Source organism: Miniopterus schreibersii (genome assembly GCF_964146895.1).
Source record: "Miniopterus schreibersii genome assembly, chromosome: 2".
Lineage (NCBI taxonomy): Eukaryota > Metazoa > Chordata > Mammalia > Chiroptera > Miniopteridae > Miniopterus > Miniopterus schreibersii.
In genome coordinates, this window is record NC_138102.1 from 105,956,607 (window position 1) to 105,984,257 (window position 27,651).

Consider the following 27,651-nt stretch of genomic DNA (forward strand, 5'->3'; position numbering starts at 1 on the left):
GTGATGAACTCCTTTAGCTTTTTCTTATCTGTGAAGATCTTTATGTGACCTTCAGTTCTAAATGATAGCTTTGCTGGGTAGAGCAATCTTGGTTGTAGTTCCATGTTTTTCATCACTTTGAATATTTCTTGCCACTCCTTTCTGGCCTGCAAAGTTTCTGTTGAGAAATCAGCTGACAGTCATATAGGTGCTCCCTTGTAGGTAACTGCTTTTCTCTTGCTGCTTTTAAGATTCTCTCTTCGTCTTTAACCTTTGGCATTTTAATTATGATGTGTCTTGCTGTGGGCCTCTTTGGGTTCCTCTTGTTTAGGATTCTATGTGCTTCCTGGACTTGTAAGTCTATTTCTTTCATCAGGTAGGGAAAGTTTCCTGTCATTATTTTTTCTAAAATGTTTTCAATTTCTGGGTATCTTTCTTCTCCTTCTTACACCCCCATAATGCGAATGTTGGTATGCTTGAAGTTGTCCCAGAGACTCCTTACACTGTCTTCATATTTCTGGATTCTTTTTCTTTTTGCTCTTCTAGTTGAGTGTTTTTTGCTTCCTCATAATCCAAAGTGCTGATTTGATTCTCAGCATCCTCTACTCTACTGTTGGTTCCCTGTAAATTATTCTTCATTTCAGTTTGTGTAGCCTTGCTTTCTAATTGGTACTTTATTATGTCATTGATGGTCTCACTAGTGTCCTTAATAGTCTTACTAAGATCCTTGAGCATCCTTATAATAACCATAATTCTGAACTCTGTATCTAGTAGCTTGCTTGGCTCCATTTCATTTAGTTCTTTTTCCAGAGATTTCTTCTGTTCTTTCCTTTGTGACATGTTTCTTTGCCTCTACAGTTTGGCTGCTTCCTGGTATTTGTATCTATGTATTAGGAAGAGCTGCTATGTCTCCTGGAATTGGTAGAGTAGCTTTGTGTAGAAGGTGTCCTGTAGGGTCCAGTGGCTCAGCCTCCCCAGTCCCCTGAGCTGGGCCTTCTAGGTGCTCCCCTGTGTGGGCTGTGTGCACTGTCTTGTTGTAGTTGAGCCTTAGTTGCTATTGGCATCACTGGGAAGAATTGACCCCCAGGACAATTGCAAAGACCAGCTGCAGCTACAGCTGAAGAGCTGGTATGCTGGAGCAGGATTTACTTCAGTGGAGCTTTGGTGTTCACTGAGTCCGTCTCTTGAGTGTGTCACTCGTGGATGTGGTAGGGTTGTAATCCAGTGTGGTCGAAGCTGACTGCCGGGTGCACTGTCTCTAGGGCCTCCTGGGAGGTGCAAAGTCCCCCTCTGCCTGTGCCTTGCCCAGGGCCACCCAGCATGAGCTACACAGCAAAGAGTAGATGGCTGCTCCTTGTGCTGGACTTGGAGGTGCCCAGGAGAGGCCAAGCTATGAACCAATGCAGGCTGCTGGTAGTGCCAGGCCTGGGGCCACTTATCAAGAGGTATTGGGCACACTGAGGCCAGCTGCTGCTTGTTTGGGAGATTTTAGGAAAGTCCTAAGCATGAGGCTAGAGAGGCTATTTGCATAGAAAAGCCACTGTAAATGGCTTGGATGAGCTTGCAAGTAGGGAGAGGCAGGGTCTCCGGGAATCACCAAGGTAGGGCAAAAGATGTGAGTCAGGTTGCTGGAGATTCAGATATGATGCCTGCCTGCCAGCTCTGTGAGGGGAGGGCTCATCAAAGGAGCAATGGCCTCTGCCAGCTCTTCTGTCTGTGAGAAAGCTGCCCCTCTAGCTCTTGACCCAATTTCAGGCAAGTTAGTTCCTTCTCAAATGTCCCAGGTTCCCTTCAAGCTATTCCCTAGCACTGGAGCTCAGAGGGAGCACATCTGAGTAAGTCCATGTGTGGGCTCTTTAAGGGGAACGCCTGGGGCTCCCGCAGCCTCCGTGTCCCTCAGCCACAATCCTTGCTGGTTTTTACAGCCTGAAGTTGTGGGACTTCTCTTCCCAGCCCTGAAACCTTGGGCTGGGGGACCTGATGTAGGGCTGGGACCCCTCACTCCTCCGGGAAACCTCCACCACTGAAATATCCCTTCTGGTTTTAAACCATGGCACTGGGTGTGGGACCATGGCCACGTCTCCGCAATTCAGCCCCAATTCACCCCATGTCTCCCCCCACACACCGGTTTCAATGTGCTTCTTTAGTTCCCTTGTTGTAGGACATCTGTTCAGTTAGATTTCAGGAGGTTCTAAGTGATGCTTGTTCTATATTTTAGTTGTAATTTTGATGTGGTTGTGGGAGGCAGTGGGTACCATGGTTACCTACGCCACCATCACCCATTTTACTAGTTTCTTACCTGCACTTTGCTATGGGCCTCTCTCTTCTCAGTTCACATTGAATCTATGGATTCCAATTCTCCCCTCTTCCTCTTCCAGCAACCCAGCAACTCACCACCTACTCCTCTGTCTTGACTTTGTTTGTGGGCCTCTTGCTTTGGTCACCAGCAACCTCCTCCCACTCACTATGCCCATTCCACACTGCCACCCTTTCCTGTGAACCCAACCCTTCCCTTTTCTCCCCTTCTCACACACACTTCCCCCTGCCTTCCCAGTCCCCTCTCAGCACCTCCCTTTCCCTTCCTCCCTTAGGTTCTAGCCCTGTCTGCTCTTCATACATCCAGGGTCCACATGGCCCCACCTGCCAGGTGACAATCACTCAGTGGGACCTCCGAATAAGAGTCTTGTTAGGAAATCATAAGCAATGAATAGTATAATAGGAGTTCATTTACTGCCAGTTTAAAGCAGTTGGGAAAGCTTCCTCTCCTCTGCCATGGATTGGAAAGAGCCATGGTTGCCTCATCTGTGAAAGAGGAGATTAGCCTCACTCAGGGTTTCATCTGGAGTGAGCCTCATGGTCCCTGGATGCCCTTGAAATTATACACAAAATACTGTATGTGGGTACACAAGGCAATTTTTCTGAGACGAGGGCTCAAAGAGCTTCCATCAGGTTCTCAAAGGGGTCCCTGACCCGAGTTAAGGACCTCTGACCTTAGGGTTCCTTTAGGTTCTGTTCCTGTCCCTTCAAACCCATGTTTCAAGCACCTCGAGCTTTAGCCTCCACACCACACCCCTTCCCTGACCCACTTCCCCAGGTGGAGTGAGCCTCCCATGTGGACACGGCTGGCTTCTGACTCAAGCTAGGGGCAGGGCCTACTACTCACTTGTGAAGAGAGACAGGGAAGGGGAGTCGATGATGGTGAACTTGGCTCCAGGGTCATTCCGTCGCCACTGGAAGAGGAGAGAAGGTGGACATAGAAGGTTGGAGGTAGCTAGATTTTGAAAAGGGTTCAAGGGCCGAGGGAAGAGGTGAGGCTAAGAGTTGAGCCAGGAGAGGCAGGAACGGCGGGACACTCACCGCAACTTCCACGTGGTCGGTTCCCTCGTCATTCTGCTTGTGCAGCACCTCAAAGTAGTACCTGCGGGAGGCTGACAGGCTGACGGCAGGAGAGAGCAGAGAAACGGAAGGCTGTCTCCCACCCCGTGGCCATCCCTCCGCCCCCCTCTTCCACTGCGCCCACCTGCTCCCACCTCACCCCACCACCCATACTCTCCCTTTTCCTTTTCTCTGTGCTCTTAAGAGTCCCAGGATCTTGCCATTTAACCCCCTGGGTTACAGTCCCCACTCCACAACTTACTAACAGTGTAACCTTCGTTTTCTCTTCTGGAAGATGGTGATGATAATAGTACTTACTTACAGGACAACAGGGAGCATAACAATTTATAATAATTAACCCTTAGAGTTGTTACTGTGTGCTAGGTGCTGTTCTAAGTGCTTTAGATACACGAAGTCCCTTAATCCTTGCTTGTAGATGAGAACACTGAGGCACAGAAATCTTGGGTAATTTTCCAAAGTTGCTGAGGTAATGTGGTGGAGTTGGGATTTGGACCTGGACAACCTTACTTCAGAGTCCATGTCGTGAGCTGAATTACACCACAGAGGCTGGCACACAGCAGTGGACTGTCTTGTTATCAACACAGATATTACCAGGAAGCCAGTGCATGTTCTTGCTTGCATGTGCCAGCCACCAGGTGGCGCTCTGAAGTTGGGCTAAGTACTCGCTGCAGCGTGCAAAAGTGATTCCAGCCACTGTTAGCCAGGAAAGGCCTTTGTTTCCCTCCAGTCTACCAAGGGACCGCTGTGACTACCCCTTTATACAGCACAGGCAGAGCAGCAGTGTTCAGGCTGTATAGCTGTGGACATTTTTGGATATGGAGAAAATGTGAAAAGTAAGGACTGGTAGAAAGAGCTATTTTTGTTTTCCAGTCCTGAGTGTCACCAAATAGCTGTGAGATGTTCATTAAATCATAGCCTCCTCAGGGCCTCAGTTTCTTGATTTGTAAAATGAGGAACAATGAGCCAGATGTTTCTAAGTCAAAGACTTCATTTACCAAAATGCATGGGTGCCCAGCACACTGAACCTTGGGAATAAGGAAGGCTGGAGAGAGGAGGGGACCTGCTGAAGGATGGCTGGAGAGTGGAGGGGGCAGGCTGAAGGATGGCTGGAGAGTGGAGGGGGCAGGCTGAAGGATGGCTGGAGAGTGGAGGGGGCAGGCTGAAGGATGGCTGGAGGGTGGAGAGTGGAGGGGACAGGCTGAAGGATGGCTGGAGAGTGGAGGGGACAGGCTGAAGGATGGCTGGAGAGTGGAGGGGGCAGGCTGAAGGATGGCTGGAGAGTGGAGGGGGCAGGCTGAAGGATGGCTGGAGAGTGGAGGGGGCAGGCTGAAGGATGGCTGGAGAGTGGAGGGGACAGGCTGAAGGATGGCTGGAGAGTGGAGGGGGCAGGCTGAAGGATGGCTGGAGAGTGGAGGGGGCAGGCTGAAGGATGGCTGGAGAGTGGAGAGTGGAGGGGACAGGCTGAAGGAAGGCTGGAGAGTGGAGGGGACAGGCTGAAGGAAGGCTGGAGAGTGGAGGGGACAGGTTGATGGAAGGCTGGAGAGTAAAGGGGACACACTGGGCTCTGACTCGGATTTGACCTCAGCACTTAGGAGAGGTTGGGGTTTCTTTGCTGCTCTTGAGAATGTCATGACACTGCTTACTCACCTCACTGGCTTGGAAATTTGACTTCGAAATTTCCCAAACTCTCCAGGGGCAGTCCACTCCTTTCCAGTCTGGAAGTGTGAGGAGGGAATGAGTGAAAAGTGGAGGAAAGGAGATAAGAAGGACGGGAGGTGGTGAGTGAAGAAAAAGGAAGGAATGAGGAGAAAAGTTGAGAGGGAGAGGGGAGAGAGGAGGAAGATGATGAGTGATGATGGGAGAGAAAACAGAAGGGAGTTAAGGGAGTGACCGAGTGACCCATGCGAGAAGCACCTCCACCCCTTTCCCAGAAGGGCCCCAGCACTCCGTCTCCTTGGGTGAGTCCTTAGCACTGAGCTAAGGACCCTCGAACCAAAATATATATGTTACCCAGGCCCAGCCCAGAGGTGAATTTTCCTCGGGTCTTTTCCCAGCCTCAGACTAACTCTCTCCTCCTCCCCACACCTCTGTGTATCGCTGTGTAAAATGGGATGGGGAAGTAGGATGCTTCTCGTTCCCACCTTCTTCCCTGGCAATCACACCAGACACCAGTGGTAATGAGATGGAGCCTGGGAGTGGGAGTGAGAGTCTACTGACGGAGCCCTCAATGCCTGGCACCTGGGACCAAGGGGAGAGCTCCTGGGCTGAGCTGACCCTACCTTGCCCACACTGGCCAGCAGCTGAAGGCCTGAAACCTGGTCATCATGGCTCAGCCAGAGTTCCGCATTGTCGTCTGCAGCAATGGCAAACTGGATTGTCCCTGGGTGGTGGGGGAGAATCCAGGTGAGAGCAAGAACATCAGTGTCAGGACTGAAGGCCTGTGTTATGTGTAGCAATTAAATTCTCTCGGGAGCTAGGTATGTGGCTTCCCTCTTGTAGAATGGGGTTTCTCCATCCTGGGAGACACTGTAGGGTGGGAAGACTAGAGAGAGAGCTGAGCTAGCTCCAGACTCCGCAAGTCAAGGAGTGAAGACAGCCTGGTGGGGGGGGTGGGGGGACTGGGTGAGACCTCACCTGGACTCAATTTCCCCTCTCCTCAATGATGCACTAACAGGGTCCCAGTGCAGACTTATTTCACAGCTACAGGCTTATGTTCTCTGGACACCCTAAAGAACTCTGCAGCAGGAAGTGGAAGAGTGGGACATTGGGGTTGGCCTCACCATCAGTGAAGGGGTGCAGATAGCCAAAGATGCGGAGACCGTAGTTGGTCCATTTGGGAGACACGGCCAGCTTCCTCAAAGTTGTTCGGATCTATGCCAAGAAAGGGAGAGAAACAGTTACCCGGAAAAGGGAAGAGGAAAGTTAAGAGACTGGTCTTCTCAGGACTGGTGGGAAGACCAGGAGGGAGTGAGAAAGACGGGCCAGGGCATGGCTTAGTGTGGAGTGCAGGCAAGATTTCCGCTCCCACTGGACTGCTTGTCCAGGTGACCTTGCACAATGCACAACTGGACAAGTGCATGCGGTGGCCCTGGGTAAACTATACCATGGGCCACAATGAGAGTGTAAAGCTGAAATGATGGACAGAACAGATACTGTGCAGAGAGGAAAGAAGGGCCCACAAGATAAAGGAAAGAAAGCGAACCAGAAAAAAAGGAAGGATGAGGAAGACAGAAGATGGGGGGAAGAAACAGAAGGGAGCAGAGGGGGAGAGATGGTGTGGAAGGAGAAAGGAGAGGGGGGCCCACAGCACTCACATGGGGGTACAGTGGGAAGTGGAGGTTCCTCCTGAGCTGCTGGATGGAACTGCCACACCAGTCTTCAAACACATGCAGGTTGGCACGGCCCCGGAACTGTGAGGGCAGAGAAGCAGGTGAGAGTGAGCACCCCCAAACCTGCCCCTGCAGCTCCTGTGGCTTGAAGAGGCTGGGTGGAGAGACAGAGCCACGGGCCACTGCAGCCCCAGCTTGAGTGTTCCTCCCATTGTTGAAGGTCATGGCCCATTTCAGTCCCATTCCCGTCCTTGGCACCCAAGGCTTCTTTCAGGAACTTCATCCCCATGGCCTGGCCCTGAGGCTTGGGTCTGTTTTTCTGGCCATGGATATGTACACATGTACACATGTGTGTACACACACACACACACACACACACACACACTCTCAAGGCTCTTTTCTCTTTTCTTTTTTCTTTTCTTCTTTTCTTTTCTTTTCTTTTCTTCTCTTCTCTTCTCTTTTCTTTTTTTTCTTTTCTTTTTTAAATCCTCACCAGAGGATATTTTTCCCATTGCTTTTCAGAGGGAGTGGAAGGAGGAGAGAGAGAAACATTGATGTGAGAGAGACAGATCTATTGGTTGCCTCTCACACACATCCCAACCAGGGCTGGGGATCGAGCCTGCAACCAAGGTATGTGCCCTTGGCCGGAATTGAGCCCAGGACCCTTCAGTCCGCGGACCGATGCTCTAACTACTGAGCCAAACCTGCTAGGGCATTCCCAGCTCTTTCCATGCAGGAAGGGGCTGGTTTGCATTCCCCAGGTGAGGGGGAGTAACAGCCATGACATAGGTGACAGAGGGAACTGGAAGGAAGTGCCAAGCTGGGGTTTCAGCTGAAGACTTGCTCTCCTCCTCTCCCCTTCCCCTAATGCCTAGTAAGAGGAAAGCTCCACAGCTGTCTGCTGGTGAAACCTTATCTACCCAGTGGCCTTCACGCTTGGGGCTCCCCTTGTGGGGAAGCAGCTGGGAAAGCGCTGCAGGAGGTCTCTGGGGACCCTTCTGCAGACCCGGCCTCACACTGCTCTCAGGAACTCAGAGCCTCACTCGGCCCAGGACGGCCTGAATAATGAACCAGGTGCCTGGGGCTTCTGAAGACCCGGGAAGGTGGGAGCAGAAGATGTATTCTCTCTCTCCTTCTCAGCACAGGGTGTGGAGGCCTGGAGCAGAGGGCCCCCTTCAAAAGAAAGCACTAAGGCAGCAGCGAGTACTCTGAGTGGGTGGAGGCCTGTAGCTCGAGAGGGGAGGGGAAGCATGGGGATACTGTCCCAATTTATCCTGACAAAGAGTTTCAGATTACCCCATCTCAGCTCTTTTCTCCTCCCCTCCCCCAGAGTTTAATCTCCAGGTTGTGGGAGGGGGGACCTCAATTACTCTACACAAACAGACCCTGCCCTCCCTCCCCACTGTGGCCCATCAGTTACCAACATCTAAACTGCCCTTAGGAAAACAGAGGAGGAAGGGCCCCCAGACTGGAAGCCTAGATAGAATAAGTGACAAGGTCTCCAGCAAGAGATATCTGGTGGGAGGGAAGGGAGGGGAGGGGAGAGAACATGGGGGTTGGGGAAAACTCCTCAACAGGAATGCCCAAGATCTGAGCAGGGCTGGTGGGGTGGGTACAGGCCCCAGCTTGGGGAAACACTAGCTCACAGCTGGATCCAGAAAAGAGCAAGGAGAGCCTGTCATTCCCATCCCTTCAGCAGCTTAGCACTTCCTGGGTGTGCTGGCCCGCTCAGCGCTAGGAATGTGGGATCTTGGGAAGTGGCCATCAGTCCAGGGAATATGAGTGGGGGGCTGGGATGGGTGGGAGACAGAATGTGGGCTGGGTAGGTGGGGGCGGGTTAAGGCTTCTTGGAAGGAAAGAATGGGTACATTGTGCTACTTCTGGAGAAATTCCTTAAGTCCTGTTTACAAGACTCAGTGTCTCCTGCCAACGGCCTCCTCACTGCCCCTTTCTGGGACTTCCAGAGCAGTGTGCTCAGAACCACAACAAAATGCAGAAGGACTGGGGCAGGGGCGGGGTAGAAGGGGTCAATGGGGAAAAAACGGGGACATCTGTAATACTTTCAACAATAAAAATAAATTTAAAAGTATATATATTTAAAAACTGATAAAATGTTCATGTTTGGAAATATGATCACCAAAATACTGGAGCAATTAAAATTTGAATAATCTTCTAAAAAAAATGTAGAGGGAGGGGATACCACTGGAGAAGCTGCTGTGTTCAGCCAGGAGGCCAGAGGCCACAGTGGGGAAAGGAGGGAAGCAGGAAAGAACAGGGCTGGCTGCCTCCTACCTCCCTCTCAGAGTCTCACCTGAGATGCTGCAGGAAACCACAGGCAGGGGGAGGCAAGAGTACAGAAAGAGTACTACCCATCTCCTTGAAGATCTAGGCCCTCAAACCATGCTTCATCCACCCTTAGGCTATAGATGGGGAGTCTCTCAGGGACCAGGGGGCACCACCTTCCTCCCCAGGCCCAGAATGGCTACCCCACCAGGATTTGTGTCCCTCCAAGTTTTGGAGACTTTGTATCTGGCAGGGATGTGGGACCCCAGCTCATCAGCACCACCATTTGCCCACTTTCCATTGTCCAGCAGTGGCTAAGACCCCGGGAAGGGCAGTGGGGCTCCCATGGCCACAGCACTGCCACCACCAATGACGGACTTAGAACTTCCAGTTACAAGTAGTGGAGAATGTATCTGTTGGAACCCTCTCATTCTAGAGGTGAGAATATTGATGCCCAGAGAGGTAAACTGACTCCCCAAGGACACACAGCAATTATCCTTGTGGAAGTGGGGAGGGTGTCTTGAAGTATGGGTGGAGGAGGGGGAGGCCAGCCTGATGGGTCCTTACACAGGAAGGTCTACTGTCCTCCACCCCCATGACCTGCCTCTGCCAGGCCTCACTGGGCTTGCCAGGCCTGCAGCAGAGCCTCCAACTGAACGAAGTTTCTTCCTCTCTACTAATTCTTCACACTGCCCGCAGAATTGCTGCTCCAGAGGTTCCCAGAGGCTTCAGAACAAAACCTTATCCCGGCACGACTGACCTACTTTCCCAGCCTCACCTCATACCACTCCCTGTCACACACCTTTACTCCACCCACAGCAAACTCCTTCACCTCTCCAGTACCTTGCAAATACTATTTCCTGGTTAGAGGGCCCTTTCCTTTCCTCCCCACCTGCAAACTCCAGCTCATCCTTAAAGGCTCTTCTCAAATCTTTCTCTCTGAGGCCTTCTCCCTCCTCTGTGTTCCCTGCATATCTTAATTATTTGAATAAACAAATGCTTGGAGAAGTTAAGCCCAGAACCATATGTTCCCCCACTTATTCTACAAGCACTGAGTGACTGCTTTGTACCAGTTAAAGGTAAAAAGAGATGTGGTCCTCAAAAGAGGTATGGGATGCAGACGGCAGGAAGGCAGGGGTGTGGGCTCTGCCTCCAGGAGAGGTCAGAAGCCCGTCAAAGGATGTGAGCCTCACTCACTGGCCCTCACTGTGCCGCCTGCTGCTCAGTCAGATTCATACTCACACAACCAGCACAGCTGGCTGCTGGCTCACCTCATGGGGCAGTGAGGACTCACCCAGGAGAAGCACAGGGACTGGACCGCATGACCCCAACACAGCAGGACAGGGAGGCCACTGGTTCCTGTACACCAGACTGCTGTTCCGAGTCTCTAGATGCTCAAGCTACTCTTGATTCCCTCTTCACACCTGTCCTTTGAGAGAGCTCCACCTTGGAATCAAGAGCTCCAGGCTCTGTGAAGGTAAGAGGCGGCTCTGGACACTTGGTGAAACCCTAATGGGTAAATTCCCCATATGAACAGACGACGATTTGCAAATGAACAGAGATGCCACTTGTATCTCACTGAGGTAACCAAAGTGTACAATGACGGCGTTTCTGGGCTCTAAAAAAAAGGAAAGTCTGATCCACACAAAAAACTGTACACAAACGTTCACAGCAGCATTACTCATGATAACAAAAAGCAGAAACAACCTGAATATCCATCTATCGAGGAATGGATAAATAAAATGTGGTACATCTACACAGTAGAATATTATTCAGCCATAAGAAGAAATGGAAGTACTGACATATGTTACACCGTGGGTGAGGCTTGAAAATGTGATGCTCAGTGGAAACAGCCAGATACAAATGGCCACATATTGTATGATTTGATTTATATGAAATGTCCAGAACAGGCAAATCTAGAGAGACAGAAAGTAGATTAGTGTTTTTAATGGGTGAATTATATGGTATATAAATTATATCTCAATAAAACCATAACCAAAAAAGGGGGGAGGGAAGGAAAGCTTGAGAAGAAATGTATACCCCAGCCCTCTCCTCAAGAGACGGTGCCTCTCCAAAGCCCGCACGGCATGACCCACAAAAATTCTGACTTGCTTTGATCTGATTCTCTGTTCACCAAATTTCTTTCATATAACTCCGTTTTCCAGAGGAAGCATCTTGAACAACAGACAATGTTTTGGTCAAAGGACGCATATACTGATGGGTAAATGAATAAACTGGTGCTGAGGTTTAATTAGTGGGGCTTGCTATTTAGTGTCTTATGATTTGGGTTGATATGAATCAGCTTTTGAGGGCGGTTTCCCCATGAAGGCCAGCCCCCCAGCCATCTACTTTGATGGCCTCTCTCCGAAACACCAAGTAGAATGCTCAAGGCTGTTTTGCTTTCAAGGGTAACTTCTGGCCTCAGAGACTGAGCAGCCAGCCAAAGTCTGGGGCAGGGAGACAGTCAAAGAAGAGACTGGTGTCAGTCGCCTTACATTCCTCCTTGCTCCCCTCAGAGCAGGCTGTGTACCAGCTGTGCCACCTTCAGTGAGTGAGTGAGTGAGTGAGTGAGTGAGTGAGTGAGTTAACCCCTCTTGCGTTACCTGAAAATGAGGGATAATAGTACAACTTAACAGCTCCTGGCCGGTAGTAGAAGTTCAATAAATGACATATCATTAACCTGAGCACTCCTTGCTGAAACTATATGTCAAAAGACAGGAGACAGGTAAGGAGATGGGAACAAAGGTCCCATCGACGGGCTGAGAGTTGGAACCACTGTGCAGCTGTGTGCCTGCCTATGTTATTTAACTTCTCAGGCCCTTGTTTTCCTTATTAGTATAATAAGAAAATTGGATCAATGACTTCCTGAAGATCCCTGAAGACTATAATGGGGATTTTCTAAGCTACTTTCCATATTTAAAAAAAACAAAGTCAGCTTGTATACCAAAAGGTTATGGGTTGGATTCCTGGTCACGGCGCATACCGAGGTTGTGGATTCAATCCCCAGTCGAGTGCGTACGAGAGGCAACCAGTCGATGTTTCTCTCTCTCTAAAATCAATAAAAACATAATCCTTGGGTGAGGATAAAAAAAACAAAAACATAGTCAATGGAAATCAGGTATTTACCACCAAAAAGCCATACACTGAAAGATCAACTATTTCTTTAAAAAGTTATTCCTATATTAACCACTATTTACTATTTGTTCACCATTGTCATTTCATACATATCTCCATTCTTGATGGGCCGAAAGAAGTGGGGAAGTTAATGATTAATAAATGCAGAATGTTAGGTAGTTTTAATCTTTCAAAATAATTGGTTCATCAAGAAAAATAATCCAAAAAGAAAAGAAAAATGATCTGGTCACTAAAAACAAACTGCAAAAACATTTATAGCATGTGACCAATAGTTAATATCACTAATTGATAAATAATTTATGAACATTTGATGTAATTTGTGAACTTATATTGCTAACTTATGGACAGAAAATAACCCAATGAAGAATGGGCAAGAGATGCAAATATGCAACCCAAAGAGAAGAAACACAGTAGTCAATAAACATATGAAAAGGAGAATAAAAAAAGATGATCCAAACTGTGCTCAAAGGAGAGAAGGCTGGATCATTGGGCTAATGGTCTTTAAGGCACCTTCTTTTCAAAATACTACCTCTAGGTGGGGTGGGGCATAATTACCTGATGATGTCACCTAGCACAAGTGTACAGTGTTGTAATCCATCTTCTCTCACTCAGGGCTTACACAGAGGCAGTTTCATCAGGTGAATCACCTCATCCTAATATCACATTTAACATGATATTGCCTCCTTCACTCCTGCCCCACCGCAAATGGGTAGACTGCAAGTGAAATCACCCGGGCTGAAGAGATCAATTTGGGATGAGTACGGATAAAGGCAATGGGCTGGCCAGCACCAACCAGCCCAGAAAAGTAAGCTATGTCCACAGGCCTCATGAATAAGAGACACTGGGTTGTGGGCAAGTCGTAAAATATGAAACCCAAATTTAAAATTTTACCCCAAAGCACCATGGTACTATGGAGTCTCGGCATAAGCATTTACTCAGGGTAATTTTGAGCATGTTAATTAACCTCCCTAAACTTCAGTTTCTTGACCAAAAGAAAAAGACTCTGTCAAATTCTATAGAAATAAAAGATATGATGATTAGGACAACTTTCATTCACAGGTTTAAGTGCTTCCTATAAAAATTTTCTAGCCCAGCCGGGCGTGGCTCAGCAGTTGAGCGTCAACCTAGAATCCAGGCGATCAGGGTTGGATTCCCGGTCAGGGCACATGCCCAGGTCATGGGCTCGATCAATGACTCTCTCATCATTGATGTTTCTATCTCTCTCTCTCCCTCTCCTTTCCTCTCTCTGAAATCAATAAAGATATATATTTTTTTTAAATTTCTAAAACAGCATATATTCCTTCAAACACTGTTTTCATAGTGTATGTTCCTTAAAACACTGGTTTCACAGACTATTAATAGATGTTTCATGGGAAAAAGCAATTCAGTAGGCAAATGAGTTTGGTACATGCTGAGCTAAACCAAGTTAAACAGATTACTGCAAAACTTCTCAGAAACTCCCATGTGCTAATGCATATTTCCAAGAAGTGGATGTAGTATATAGCTTCTAAACCTTTTTAAACAATGCACTCCTTTCTTCCTGGACTATCTTACAGGACTTAATGGTTCAAGAAAGACTGTTTGGAAAGCCTGTCTTTAGGATGGGGGATTGGCATGGACATGGAAGTCGTGGCTTCCTTGAGCTTTGTTTTTCTGGCCTATAAAATGAGGACCTTGATACAGTTTTACAGGGTCATAAAGCTGACATGAGATCATACACACAAAGCCTGGCACATGGTGGGCCCACAGCAAATGTTAGTTCTTCTCTAAAGGAAGAAAATCAAATGAGCCTGGAAACCTTTTCTTTTTTTCGAATTAGGTGAAAATTTTTAACGATAACCATAGGAAAAAAATTCCTGTGGTCTGGAATTATCTGTAAAAGCTATTTTTTAACCCTCTAAAGAACAGGGACAGCAGAGAGTCCCTTACCTCTGAGAGCCAGGGGACAGCCTTATTCCACTTCAGGTAGCTGTTGTTACTGCTCCCACCTCGCTCAAAGTCTTGGTCCTGGCAGAAGAGTGAAGAATGAACTTGGTGGGAATATTAGGGTGAGAACAGGATTCGGGGCCCCAGAAAGTGCTTCTGGGGGAGTAGAGATCGGGAGACACAGCCGTGGCCACAGAAAGCTTATTCACTTAAGAGACACTCTATTTCTCATTCATACTATATCCCTCAAGAATAAGCCTCCTTGCAGTTTCATCAATGTATACTCTTGCAGTTCTTTTACTTTCCTGCATTTTTTCAGTCTTCTCATATGGAAATAAACTTTCTTCTAATTAGATCAGGCTCTCCAGAGGGCAAAGACTTTGCCTCCCCTTCCTCTATATCCCTCCAGAACTCTGCCCAGATTTGTCACTCATTTGTCCTAACAAGTGGGAGTCCCTTGGGGACATACCAATTGTTCCCTACTGTGCAAGTCTACAGGTTCAGCTTGGTTCTGGTCCAGTCTTGGGGATCCATATCTGTTCTAGGCTCAACCTCAGGGCTCTGGGCTAAACTGAACTTCCCTAATCTTCCCCCCACTCCCACCCCTGCCGCTGCTCCTGCCTCATTAGGGACCATTTGCCCAAGAAACACTACAAGAAAAATGCTCCATTACATATGTTCCCCAGCTACTTGTGAGGTGGTGGTGGTGGTCCCGTCTGTCTATGGCATCACCTCTGACTCTTAGAAGCAAGGATCTGGGATTGTAAGTAAAGTACCAGCCCAGTCTTCATGCCGGCAAGAGGCAGGACATGCTGGTCCCACCTCAGGCCCTCTATTTCTGCTAGAGATGGCGGCCACATACCTGGAGGGTGAGACATGGGCATCTTGAACTATGTGATGAAGGCTTTGAGGAGCACAGGATGCACATCTCTACCCACCCAGCTAGGAAATCCTCTGATGCCAGGCTGCCATCCCAGGGATTCTTTCTCCTCTGCCTCTCTTACCACAGAAAAGTAGGTTTCCCTTAAGGCTATAAGGGCAGGGGCAGCGAGTCCCATGTTAACTCACTGGGAGGGAAAATGCGCTGGTCCCACCACATACCTTGAGGCCTAGCCTCTGGGGATAGTAGAACTGGAGATTTGGATCCACAGCTGGAATGTTCCTGCTCGCCAGAGCCTTGGCCAGTTCTCTCCAGCTGCCATACCCTATGAAAAGGAGAGAACAGAGGAACAAGGTCAACATCACCTGAAGATCTCATAAAGCTGTAAGAGCTGGGGAAAATACTAGAAGTAATCATCTTTGCTTCTGCTACTCCTCACCCCTCTTCATATGGTGGGTATGAAGTGTGAGTGGTGATGTTGGGAGAAAATTACCACCTTTTCCAAGGTCAATTGGGCAGAGAGAGAGGAAATGAGCTGATATGCCACTAAAACTTGCTGTCTTCCACAAGTCAGACAAGGAGCCAGGCCATGTGAAAGTGGAGCACTGTCCTTCCACTGGTAACCCAGTACAGGCTGATTCTTCCCCAGTTGCCATTCGAGGCAGATTTCTCCCAGAAGCTGCTGTGGGACAATGGTTGTGAAAGGCAGTGAAACTAAGCTCTCCCCTGCACAAGTTCTCTTTCCAGCTCAGTCTCTTTCCTTCAAGCCCAGGGAAACAGCGTGATATCTAGTTGGGGAGACCCCCTCCCCCATGGCACAACATTAATTGCTGGGTTGCTGGATGGAACCAGAGCTGGGGGAGGCAGGAAAGGGTGGGCCTGGGACTTGGTGTGTGTCAAACAAATTTATAAGCATTGAGGCCTAGATATTCCTGGATTGATCTGGAGGCTGTGTGACTACATCCTGACAGCTCTGGAACTGGTTGGCTTACACACATCTGGGAAGGCTAAAAGCCAAACTATGATGGTGAGGGGGTACAGGAAACTGCTGGGTGGGTGGCATGCACGCATTCACAACCAAGCAGCGAGGCAAGGAGCTGCGCTGAGGGTGAGGGCGGAGGAAATCAGAATTCAGTGGTTGCACTGATAGTCACAGGGGGGTCAGAGCCTACTATGTGTCAAGGAGATGGCTTGGGCATGGCTGTTAGACTTTGACTATGTGGAACCAAGCCACTGTTAGCCATAACCAGAATCATAGACTATCAGGGGCTGGAAGGAGCTTTCAAGATCATCTAGTCATTTCTGCCCTACCGGTTTTGCTCAGTGGTTAGTGCATTGGCCTGCAGACCAAAGGGTCCCGGGTTTGATTCCAGCCAAGGGCACACACCTCAGCTGCAGGCTCAATCTCCAGCCCCAGTTGGGGCAAGTGTGCGAGGCAACCAATCAATGCGTGTCTCTCTCACATCGCTCGCTCTCTCTCTCTCTCCCTCCCTTCCTCCCTCCCTCCTTTCTTCCACTCTCTCTGAAAAGCAGTGGGGGGAAAAATATCCTGGGGTGAGGGTTAAAAATTTTAAAAAGATTACCTAGTCATTTCAGATGAGGAAAATGGGACCCTGGCTGGTCAAATGCCTTACCCAGGCTCACTTAGTAAATAGTGACAAGGCTAAGTCTAGAACCCATTCTTCAGATGGATTTTTAATGAGCTGCTGCTTTGCCTCCAACAGCTCCATCAAGATGCTCCCATGATACTGCACACAGGAGCTTTACGAACATCTCTGATCCCCGGGAGCCAATAGCTGGCCACAAGCAGAAGTGTCGCAGGAACCCCTATGCGGGGACCAGGAGAGACACAGACACAGGAAAGAGTAAATCCCACAAATATGGGCCCACAGAAGGTGAACATTGATGTTTTACATTGAGTGTTTATGTAGCTGACTCCAGGAGGAGACAGAGTATGGGGATAGTTTTCTTACACAGTTTGTGTGGCCCTTTAGTGTTTACTAAGAACCTCATAGGCATGATCTCACTAGAGCCTTATAAGAATCTGAAATAGGCCAGGTCTGATTACTCCCATTTAACAGATGGGGAAAGAGAAGCTCAGAGCTTAAAGTCACAGAGTTAGCTGTTTCAAAGCTGGGATCAGAACAGAGAGCCTCTCTGTCTCACAAGCTAGCATGTTCTCATTCCACCTACATTTGTTCCTGTGGGCACTTTTTGGCACAGACTCTGAGGAGTCCTGGGGGCAGAGGCCTCAGGGGTTCTGCACTTTCAGGTCTCTGCATAGACATCAAGCCTCTGCTCATGTTATGTTTACAGGGACTTCTGCAGTTTATCCCTCTGCCATCAAGGTCTCTCCTGTTTCCATGGCTGGCCAGCTGGCAGTCAGAAACAGCAGGTTAGATTAGTTAAAGCAGGGGATGTTCTGGGGAAGCAGGATTCTGGGGCCAGTGAAGTGAGGTGAGGATATGGGAGTGAGGCAGAAAGAGAACAAATGCTCCCAGATTTACACCCTGCATTTCTGGATGAGCTCAGGGGGAAGCTGGTTGTTCATCTGCTAATCCCAACTCAGCCACATCTCATTTAAGAGCCCCATCACTTCCCAAGTCCAAGGAGCTACTGGCTAGTGGCTGGGGCTTCAGGTGACCAAGTGAAAAATAAGTTGCACTGTGGGAGGGGGAGGGCAGGCCCTGCTTGCTTCTGCCTCTGAATGACTGGGTCATCTCCTCCTGGACTTTGCACTTATGACTAAAAACCATCTACTTCAGACAAAGCTATGAGGAAATAATAATAAAAATGCTTTTTGCCCTCTCAGTGGGAGTTACAGGTCTCAGATGCACATTCTTTCTCATAACTAGTTATAAATTCCAGTCAAGTTCTTTTGACTCTTAAAAGTCACGCCAAAAGTGAGACAACTTACCCCAAGGTCAATGAACTATCACTGTGGGTCTTCAGCATGTCCTCTCTTGGCATTTGCTGGGGATTGACAAAGACTTTCTCCTTGCCCAAACCTTAGGCTCCTCTGAGCCCTCTTGCAGACTAGGCTCATCCTTGGGCCCTGTCCTTGGCCTGCCTATCCCAGTTTTTGGGAAGAATCCTGTTAAATCTTTTTAGTAAGAACCCCATAACCCTGATGTCTCCTCTTAGTAATTTTTCATGCACTGACCCACTCACTCTGCTTCTTGGCTATTAATCCCGTTGACTTTGCTGTATTCAGAACTGAGCCCAATTCTATACTGAAGTCTCTCTCCCAGATTGTGATAGTACTGAACAAAATCTGTCTTTATGACCTTTAACTAATGTACAGCTCTATTTCTCTCTCTTTAAAAAAAAAAAAAATTGATTTCATAGAGAGGAAGGGAGAGGGAGAGAGAGATAGAAACATCAATGATGAGAGTGATTGATCAGCTGCCTCCTGCACAGCCCCTCCTGGGCATCGAGGCCGCAACTCGGGCATGTGCCCTGACCGGGAATGGAACCGAGATCTCCTGGATCATAGGTTGATGCTTAACCACTAACTCATGCCAGCCAGGCTCTATTTCTCTTTAAAAGAAGGTAAGAGGTGGCTCTCTCAGTAAACAAGGACAAACCCACTGTGGGGGAAACAGGGATCAGTGAGGTTAAACCTAACCATGCCCTGCCCCTGGGTCACAGGTGAGTCTGGATGGCTTTGAAATACCCGAAAAGGCAACAGCCCAGCCTTCAGTAATTGAAGGAGTAGGAAATTCCCTTTGCAAACTTCACAACATAGTAGAAAGACAAGCAAGGTTTTGAAGTCAGAAAGGTCAAATTGTACACTCACCGCTTACAAACAGTGACCACTTGAACAAGTAATTTAACAAATCTGGCCTTGGTTTCTTCATCTGGATGGTGGGGATAAAAACACCTGCCTCATAGAACTACTGTGAGGACTAAATTATGCATGTCAGACCTAGTGTGGTGTCTGACATACATAGTAAGTACTCAATAAGAATTCCTTTCCCCTAACAATTTCTGACTTTGGGGTTTTGGACTTGGGAGTCAGAAGATGTGAGTTCCAGCCCATTTAAAATTCTATAAACTGCAGTCCTGACCAGTGTGGCTCAGTTGGTTGGGCACTATCCCATGCACCAAAAGGTAGCCAGTTCAATTCCCAGTCAGGGCACATGCCCGAGCTGCAGGCTCGATCCCAGGTCAGGGTGTGTGTGGGAGGCAGCTGATTGATATTTCACTCTCACATCAATGTTTCTCTCTCTCTCTCTCTCTCTCTCCCTTCCCCTTCCTCTCTCTCTAAAAATGAATAAAAAATCTTACAAAATTCTATAAACTGCAAATGGCCAGTAGCTCTCTCACTCTCTTCTCTCCGTGCTTACTGACCAGAGAAGTAAGTGGACTTCAGGCCAGCAGACTCAGTCACTCAGTAACAGAGCAAGATAACACTTCCTGTGTTTCATGGGTACTGCTTTCTGTTCCCTCATCACACATCCATCTGCCCCCCAGCCCCACCCTCCACACACACACACACTTAATACTCAGCATATTAAGTATGAGGTGCTGGGCTGGGCATTTGGTATTTCCTTTTCCCCTGTCTTTTCTTCTGTATTAATCCAGCCAGTGGATACCCAGGCATTGCTTAGCCCCCTTGGGGAACATGGAGCTAAAGAATGTGCTGATTTAACTACTGACACTCGTTGCTTGCCCTCTACTAAGTAAACTCCTCCTGTTCCTGGCCAGACCTCTCCTCCCAGAGTGCCAGCTGCCAGGGCCTGTTTCTCCTGCAACAGGTGTCACATTTGTGCCAGGAGACAGACACCCCAATCTCAGGTGACAGATAAAGAACCACCATGGGCCTCACGTTCTGCCTTCACAAAGCTGGGCTATCAAATTCACCATCAGCGGGAACTTTGCCAACATCCCTCCTCTGTGTGGTATGGACCCTTCAAAGGCCTGAAGATGATCGTCTTGGGCCTTTGGTGAAAATATGACATACGTATATCTCTTGGTGCTTTTTTTCAAAGATTCTCACACATATTATTTTACTGTATCTTCACAACATCCCTGTGAACAGTTGTCATCTCTGTTTTAGAGATGAAGAAACAGAGAGGAGACGACATCAGCCCAAGGTCACAGAGTAAACATGATAACCCATGTAAAGGATTTAGTGCCTGGAACATAAAAAACACTTAACACCCTGCGATTTATCATTTTATTATCAGTTCCAGTGTTGCAGATCCCAAACCTGCATTAATTTCTACTGACCTCCAGTTTGATTCTCTGGTTGATGTGTCATGTGGTCAGGCAGATTCTGGATTTTGAAAGTATAGCTGATAGGACTTGCTGATGTGTTGGATATGGGAAGAGGAATCGAGACTGATTCAAAGAGTTCTGACCTGGGCAGTTCGAAGGCTGCAGTTGCCATTTACTAAGACAGGGAACCTAGGATGGAGAGTCAAGAGTGATGCCTGAGTCCTGGTCGGTTTGGCTCAGTGGTTAGAGTGTTGCAGGTTTGATCTGTCAAGTGCATATATCTAAGTTGCAGGCTTGATCCCTGGCCCCATTCAGGGCATGTGCAGGAGGCTACTAATCAATGTGTTTCTCTCACATTGATGTTTCTTTCTCTCTGTCTCTCCCCCTCCCTTCCACTCTCTCTAAAAAAAAATAAATAGATCTATGAAAAAAGTATCCTCGGGTGATGATTAACAAAACAAAACAAAAAGAGTAATGCCTGAAAGAGAAATGGAAGCATTAGAGGTGGAGGTGTAACATCCAGGAGACAGAGGCAAAGAAACAGTATTTCTGAAGCTCTATCTCCAGCCTTGGAGCAGGGCTCCTGAGATAAAACATGTTGCAAGAGGGGAAGAACTGACCCTGTCAGGGCCATGGGAACATGGGGTTGAAGGAGTGGCCTAGTAGAGCTGGCCCTACAGGCTCTACTAGGTGTAAAGGACCCAAAGATCCAGGTACCAAGAAGCCCAGTATCTGAACAGAGAAAAGGTGATGAAATCCAGAGACGCTGAACAGAGACAGAGCCCTTGTCCCTCTGGGGAACAGAAGGTTGTGCAGGGAACACCCAGACCATGGTTCCATAATGCCAGGACCCGGCACAGAATCCCAAGATACAAAAAACAGGGACTGTGAGGGCCAGTCACACATCCTCAGCAGAACAAAGCTGCTATGATAGATACCAGCAGGGCCTGGACCCCACCAGAAACCTGAGGTGGCACAGACAGCCAGGGAGGAAACCAGGGACTGTCACCTGGGAGGAAGTCTCTAAGGCAAACCCAAAGCTCCAATGGCTGTGGCTTAACTTTTCCTTTCTGGCCAGTAACACACGGAATTATGATGCAAGAGGAATTATTACTAATGTAACCTCAACAGTTAATGTTTATGTGTCAGGCATATGTACACTTATATTAATATTAAATAAAATATAGGTTATTTTATTTAATACAATAACCCTTCAGGAAAACAAGGCTTAGAGGTTAAAATCTTGCTGAAAGTCACAAAGGTACTAAGTGAGAGAGGCCAGTGTATGTGAACTCAGGACAAAAGCCTGTGACTTTAATTCCATTACTCTCTACTGAATACACTTGAGAATTCTGTCCACCTCTACAATATCTGCCATTACTATCTGTGTCAGGTACTCGTTTAGTCACCAGTCTACGTGCTTCCCAACCCTTCGCAATTACCTCCCACTTACCCACCCACACCTGCCGTGCACACACTCCAGATTGCTCCAGTTTGGCCACTGACAAACACTCTCTGAAAAGCCAAAGAAAAGCAAGAGTGAGTATGAAGACCCAAAACAGCTAGAAAACTGGACATGAAACACCTGAGCACAGGCCTGCTACCCTCTTCCTGGTTTCTGCACCTCTTCCTTCCCAACCTTAGGTAACAATCCAGCTGTGTGTGTGTCTGTGGGCAGGGGTTGGCCCAGAGGATTAGAAATGGTTTGGGCAGCTCCGTCTCACTCTCCCTCGTAGGTGTTGAGAGGCGGGGGAGTGAGGAGCAGGAGAGAGGTGGAATTCGGAGGTCCCTGGAACACCTCTTTGATGAGCAGACAGAAATGCGTAGGGCCCTGATGAACCTCTTCCCTGACAACCTCCCCCTTCCCCAAGCTGCTGCTGCTTGAGCCCAGCTCAGGAACTAGAACAGCCAGCTACTCCCCATCTCCCTGCCAAGTCAGCCCCTGAGCTGCTGTACTGGTTGCGGCTGCCGGCAGGTGGGCAGGTCAAGGCTTGTCAGCGGGAGGCAAGGGACTGTACCTGTTGCCCTGATGAATGCCGCCTAAAGGGGACCCAAAAGAGGGCATCGGAGCTATGCCAGCTATGTGCTCACGTTTCAGCCCTGCTGGCAGTGTTTCCTGCCCACCCAAACATCCAGATTCAAGTATAACACTTTAAGGGGGTAGATGAGGAGAGGAGATAGAGGGCAAATGCCCTTTCTAGTCTGCTGTGGCTATGCTGGGAAATAGGGTCTGTCTGTACACTGCCCAGCTCAGGAACTTTCCATTCCCCAAGCGGTAGATTTGACCAGGAGAGGCCCCAGAAGGTTTGGCCAGGCCCTGAGGTACCTCCAGGATATGTCATCATCACCAACATTATTACAAAAGTCAAACAAACAAACAAACAAAATCCCACAACATCTAAGGCCCCATTTACTAGTCAGTAACAGAACACTTACAGCCGCAAACAGTTCTATCCAAGGGCAATTTGGACTGAAGACCCTTGAAGAAATGGGATGGTTTCAGAAATACCTAGCGATAACAGGTCCAGGATTTCTAAAACAGGCCCAAGCCCACTGAAAAGGTTCTTTAATCCTCTGGCTGACCTAGACAAGACCCACTCTGGTATTGAGGATCCCTCTGAGCCCACTAGGCTTGTCGTTTCCAGTCTTCTTTCCAGACTGGGACACAGACAAGCTTCGGAATGTGGAGAAAGATGAAGGCTGATCCTTTCCCTCCTGGAGTCTTTCAAAGAGGGAATTTAGTGGTGGTCAAGAGTATGCAATCAGCAGGTTGGGAGAGAGTAAATAAATGAATCAACCATGAGGCATTTATTGAGCACCTGTTGTACACTTAGTACTCTGCCAACTGCTGTGATACGTACAAACAGAGATGTTCAGCTCCATTCCTAGGTGCAGTTGGGGTAGATGTCGTGGTAAATCAAAGGACCAACATGACTGTGGACTCGTGTGTGCTGTGGCCCTCACATCTGTGCCCACATGCAGGGCCTACACGAGCCAGTTCTGCTTTATGTAAAAGGCAGGCGCACATTAGACAGCGGAGCCAACTGGATGCTAATGATGTGATGTTGCTAGATGATTTTCCAGACTTGTAGGAACCTCAGGCAAAATGCTTGGCAAACATTTTTCTGGGATAAGAGAACTGGTCCTCAGGGTCCCAAAGAGTTCAGGAGAAGCAACATAGATATAACAATACCCTGATTTTTTTTTAATCCTCACTTGAGGATATTTTTCCCATTGCTTTTCAGAAACAGTGGGAGAGAGAGAAACATCAATGTGAGAAAGACACCTCAATTGGTTGCCTCCTGCACAGGCCCTGACTGGGCCAGGGATTGAGCCTGCAACCGAGATACATGACCGTGGCCAGAATCAAACCCAGGACCCTTCAGTCCACAGGCCCGATGCTCTAACCACTGAGCCAAACTGACTAGGTCAAAAACCCTGATTGCTTAAGATGGCAATGGAGTATTTCAGCAGAAACGTCACCAGGACTAACCTGAAGATTTGACGTTGTGCATGGAAGCTCTGGGGGGCTGGAGCCATAGTGGGACAATAGCCTAGTTGCTAGTCAAAAGCCAATGCTCTTTCTTCTGCTGCTTTCCAAGTGGAAGGAGGGAGCACTGGAGGCCCAAGATCCCTGGAACTCTCCTTTTCAACTAGTGGAGGTGGTTCCACCCCAACCTGAGGGAAAGGGGTGGTTTCCATAGTTATACTTCTTGGAGGACATTTAGAGACAGAAGGTGTTATAGAAAGAAAGAATAGGGACTAGAAGGGAAAAAAACAGACTGGAAAAAAGACCAGAAGGGAAAAAGACAAAGTTCGGTGTGGCTTTGAAAAGGAGAAGAGCATCACTTAGCCAGCTACTGAGACAAGGAGGGGAGAAGTGGGAAATACTTGATAACTATGTTAATTATGAAGGTTGTGGGGTGACTACAGTAAAATGTTAAAAGGGTCTTGGGCAGAGAACAGCACTTTACAAAGCCCTCCTCCTGCATTAACTACTTAACTCACTCACAGGTTAGTACCTTGGACATTTAACAGGGGATAACCACAGCAGCTAACATGTGCATTAGCCCAGGCCAGTCAGCATGCTAAGCACCTTACATGCATTATCAATTTAATCTTCATTAACAATCTTTCAGGTAGATACTGATATTACTCCCATTTTACAGGTGAGAAAACTCAGTCCCTGGGCAGTTAGGAGGATACATATCTGCCCAAGACCTCACTACCTCTAGATAACAGAGCAGAACATTTTCAAACCCAGTTTACTGGACTCATTTTTTAAAAATTTCTTAACTATCTGTCACAGACCCATTTATTTGTTAGGAAAAACAACATCATGAAGGAAATCAGGAAGAACTAGGGACCCTGAGGCCAAGAAAGTTTTCTAGGACAACACAGGGCCAGGTCTGGGACCAGAAGCCAGAAGCCAGAAGCCACAGCCTCCCAGCCCTCTCGCCCCATGAGAACAAAGTATCTTATTGAGTCCTTTCTCTTTTCTGCATCAGGCTTGAAAACAAGTAAGATCCACTGTCTGATCTGAAGGGCTGCCAGCTGCCAGATTTGTGAGGTCTGATAAAGGTAACTTGCCAAAGCTAAGCTGAGGTGGTTGTAACCTGTTCTCGGGAAGGAGACGCAATGAATGGGGCGGGAAAGGCATGCTTTCTTCGTCCCCATAAAAGATCACTTTAATGGAACCTCAAGGGTTAGACCACACCAAGGGCAGAGACCTAAGCTCTATGTGAGCCCCCATCCCTGAGTCAACCATCCCACCATGATCCATCTACCTAAGGTTTTTATATCAGAGCTCTTTCATATTCTTGGCCTCATTCTATTTTTCTTTTCTTTTTTATTGATTTTTTTTTTTGAGAGAGAGAGAGAGAGAGAGAGAGAAGCATTAATCTGTTGTTCCACTTATCTGTGAATTCTATATGTTTTCTGAATGTTTTCTGACCAGGGATTAAACCTGCAACCTTGGCATATCTGGACGATGCTCCAACAAACTGAACTACCCGGCCAGGGCAGTCTCATTCTTATTTTTATCCCAATCCCATGAGTTATTTCCATTTTTCTGATGGGGACACAGAGACCCACGGATAAATTAATGGACTTGTCTAATGTCCAAGGAAGCCAGTGTTAATGCCAGGCTAGATCCTAGGCCTTTGATTCTCAACTCAAGGCTCGGTACATCATAGCACAGTGCTCACCTGTGGCTATGGAGTTAAGTGGGCTATAGGGCTGGGGTGTCAGGGGAGAACTCTAACCCCAATCTAGGAGGAAGATGAAAATTAGCAGGAACTAGGTCTTGTTTGTTAATACATTCCCACTGTATAAATCAATTGAAATGAGCAGTTTCAACACATCCCAGCTACAGGGAAGGGTTAAATTATCTGGGCCTGATTTTATATTCCCATTGTATAAATCAGGCACTTGATGTATGTGGAGTGAATGAATGAATGAATGAATGAATGAATGACAAGGAGGGTTCTGGGAGGGGCCTGACATATCTATCATCATAGAACTGATTAGGTATCTTCTGGCCAGAGACTGAATGAATGACAGGCACCAGCCCTAATATTTTGAAAAGCTGACCAGCCAAAGGCTGTCTTTAACACCCTGTGGGCACTCATAATGGCACAGATGTCAAAGTTGCAACCCAAAGGTGCCTCTAAGGAAGCTCCTTCTTTAGGGGACTCTTGCTCTCTTTTAAAAATCTTATTTTCTAGCCCTGGCCAGGTACCTCAGTTGGTTAGAGCATTGTCCCAATACGCCAAGGTTGCAGGTTTGATCCCTGGTCAGGGCACATTCAATAATCTACCAACGAATGCATAAATAAGTAGAACATCAAATCGATGTTTCTCTCTCTCTACCTTCCTCTCTCTCTCTAAAATCAATTAAAAAATTTAATTTCTAGATAAGTGTGTATGTGTGTGTTAAAATATAATAAACACAAAATTTGCCATCTTTACTATTTTTAAGCTCACTGGCATAAGTATATCCATACTGTTGCACAACCACCACTGCAGTCCCTCTCCATAACAAATTGAAACTATACCCATTAAACACTAACTCCCCATTCCTCTCTCCCCTGAGGCCTTAGCAACTTGTGTGCCTGGTTTGGCTTAAAGAACCTTAGTGAACCATCAAATGAACAAGGTCTGGTAGGAACGAAAGAGGAACTCAAGGATAGCCAGAGACGAGCTGATAGAAACTGCTCTCCAAATTGCACAAAACTACTCTAATTCTTACTAAAAATAAAAAATAAAAATAAAAAATAGGAGAAAGTAAAAGACAGAGTGCTTTGGAGAAGGAACCAGTGTACAAGAAAACTCCAAAGATGAAAAGCAAGAGGGAGACTTGCTACCATTGAGCTGCGTGCTGCTAACAGTTTAATATTTCAACCTTTCTGATCTGTGTGACTCTCATTTTACCAGTGTGATACCTAAATGGTTTCAGGAACTCTCTCCTACCAGGAGTAGTTGTGAAGACAAGTGAGGCACAGAGAACTTAGATTATTTTTTGGCTTCCTGGGCATAAACTTTGATATTTAATGACCTGTGATAGCAGTCAGTATCCTAGTAATACATAAAACCCTTGAGGATCTATTAACTGTTTAGCGATCCCAGGTCTTAGGGGAATATGTTTTCCATCTTTCAAAGAGCCTGTTGTAGGCAGTTTGTAGTAAGATACAAATATTCCCTGGAGTGGGCTGAGGCACTGAGCTAGTTTTCCCTGGAGTTCACCACCACACAAAAACAAGTACAGCTTTCTCACAAAGACTGCACAGTCTGTTATTTATTTTGAATTGGCTTTTTGGATCAGTATATTAGATTTCTGATGGTTGCACTAAATGGCTCATAGTGGGAAGGAAGCTTTAAAAAAGGAATTTTAAAGAGGAAACTGCATGAGCCCTAGCCAGTTTGGCTAAGTGGTTAGAGCATCAGCCGAGGACTAAAGGGTCCTGGGTTTGATTCTAACCAAGGGCACGTACCTTGGTTGCAGGCTTGATGCCCCAGTCAGGGTGCATGGGGGAGGCAACCAATTGATGTGTCTCTCTCATATCGATGTTCCTCTCTCTCTTTCTCCCTTTCACTCTCTCTGAAAAGCAATGGAAATAATATCCTCGGGTAAGGATTTTATTTTTTTTTAAAAAGAGGAAGCTGCATGAGCAGTCAATTAATTGTATTTATTGAGCATCTAATATGTTATACATAGCTGCTTTGCCTGGCTCTGGGATGGTAATTGGTCAAGTATTATGTTCAGAATCAGAATCCATTTTCAGCAAGAAATATATAGTACTGAATCCCAGCCGTGCCAATGTCTATCTGTGTGACCCTCAGCAAGCTCCTTAACCTCTCAGAAGCTCAGTTGTCTCATCTCCCCACATCCCCTCATTCAGTTAGAAAGAGTAATTAGGTTCATGAATGAATTAAACTAACATTTGTTCCATGCAGACCGGCAACAGGCAGTTCCTTTAGTATTCATAGTACTAGCTCTTTA

At 47.4% G+C, this 27,651-nt stretch overlaps 1 protein-coding gene across 1 annotated transcript in view; it reads right to left on the reverse strand.

Moving 5' to 3' along the window:
- The window catches only part of B4GALNT3 (beta-1,4-N-acetyl-galactosaminyltransferase 3), a 98,201-nt gene that overhangs the window by 12,746 nt on the left and 57,804 nt on the right, over positions 1-27,651 (reverse strand). Inside the window, exons 2-9 of the mRNA XM_081129567.1 lie at positions 15,150-15,253; positions 14,052-14,129; positions 6,690-6,785; positions 6,156-6,246; positions 5,655-5,755; positions 5,023-5,090; positions 3,337-3,415; positions 3,143-3,209 (exon numbers count right to left, since the gene is read on the reverse strand). Of these exons, the coding sequence (XP_080985693.1) occupies positions 3,143-3,209; positions 3,337-3,415; positions 5,023-5,090; positions 5,655-5,755; positions 6,156-6,246; positions 6,690-6,785; positions 14,052-14,129; positions 15,150-15,253 (684 nt within the window). The remainder of the gene's footprint in view (positions 1-3,142; positions 3,210-3,336; positions 3,416-5,022; positions 5,091-5,654; positions 5,756-6,155; positions 6,247-6,689; positions 6,786-14,051; positions 14,130-15,149; positions 15,254-27,651) is intronic.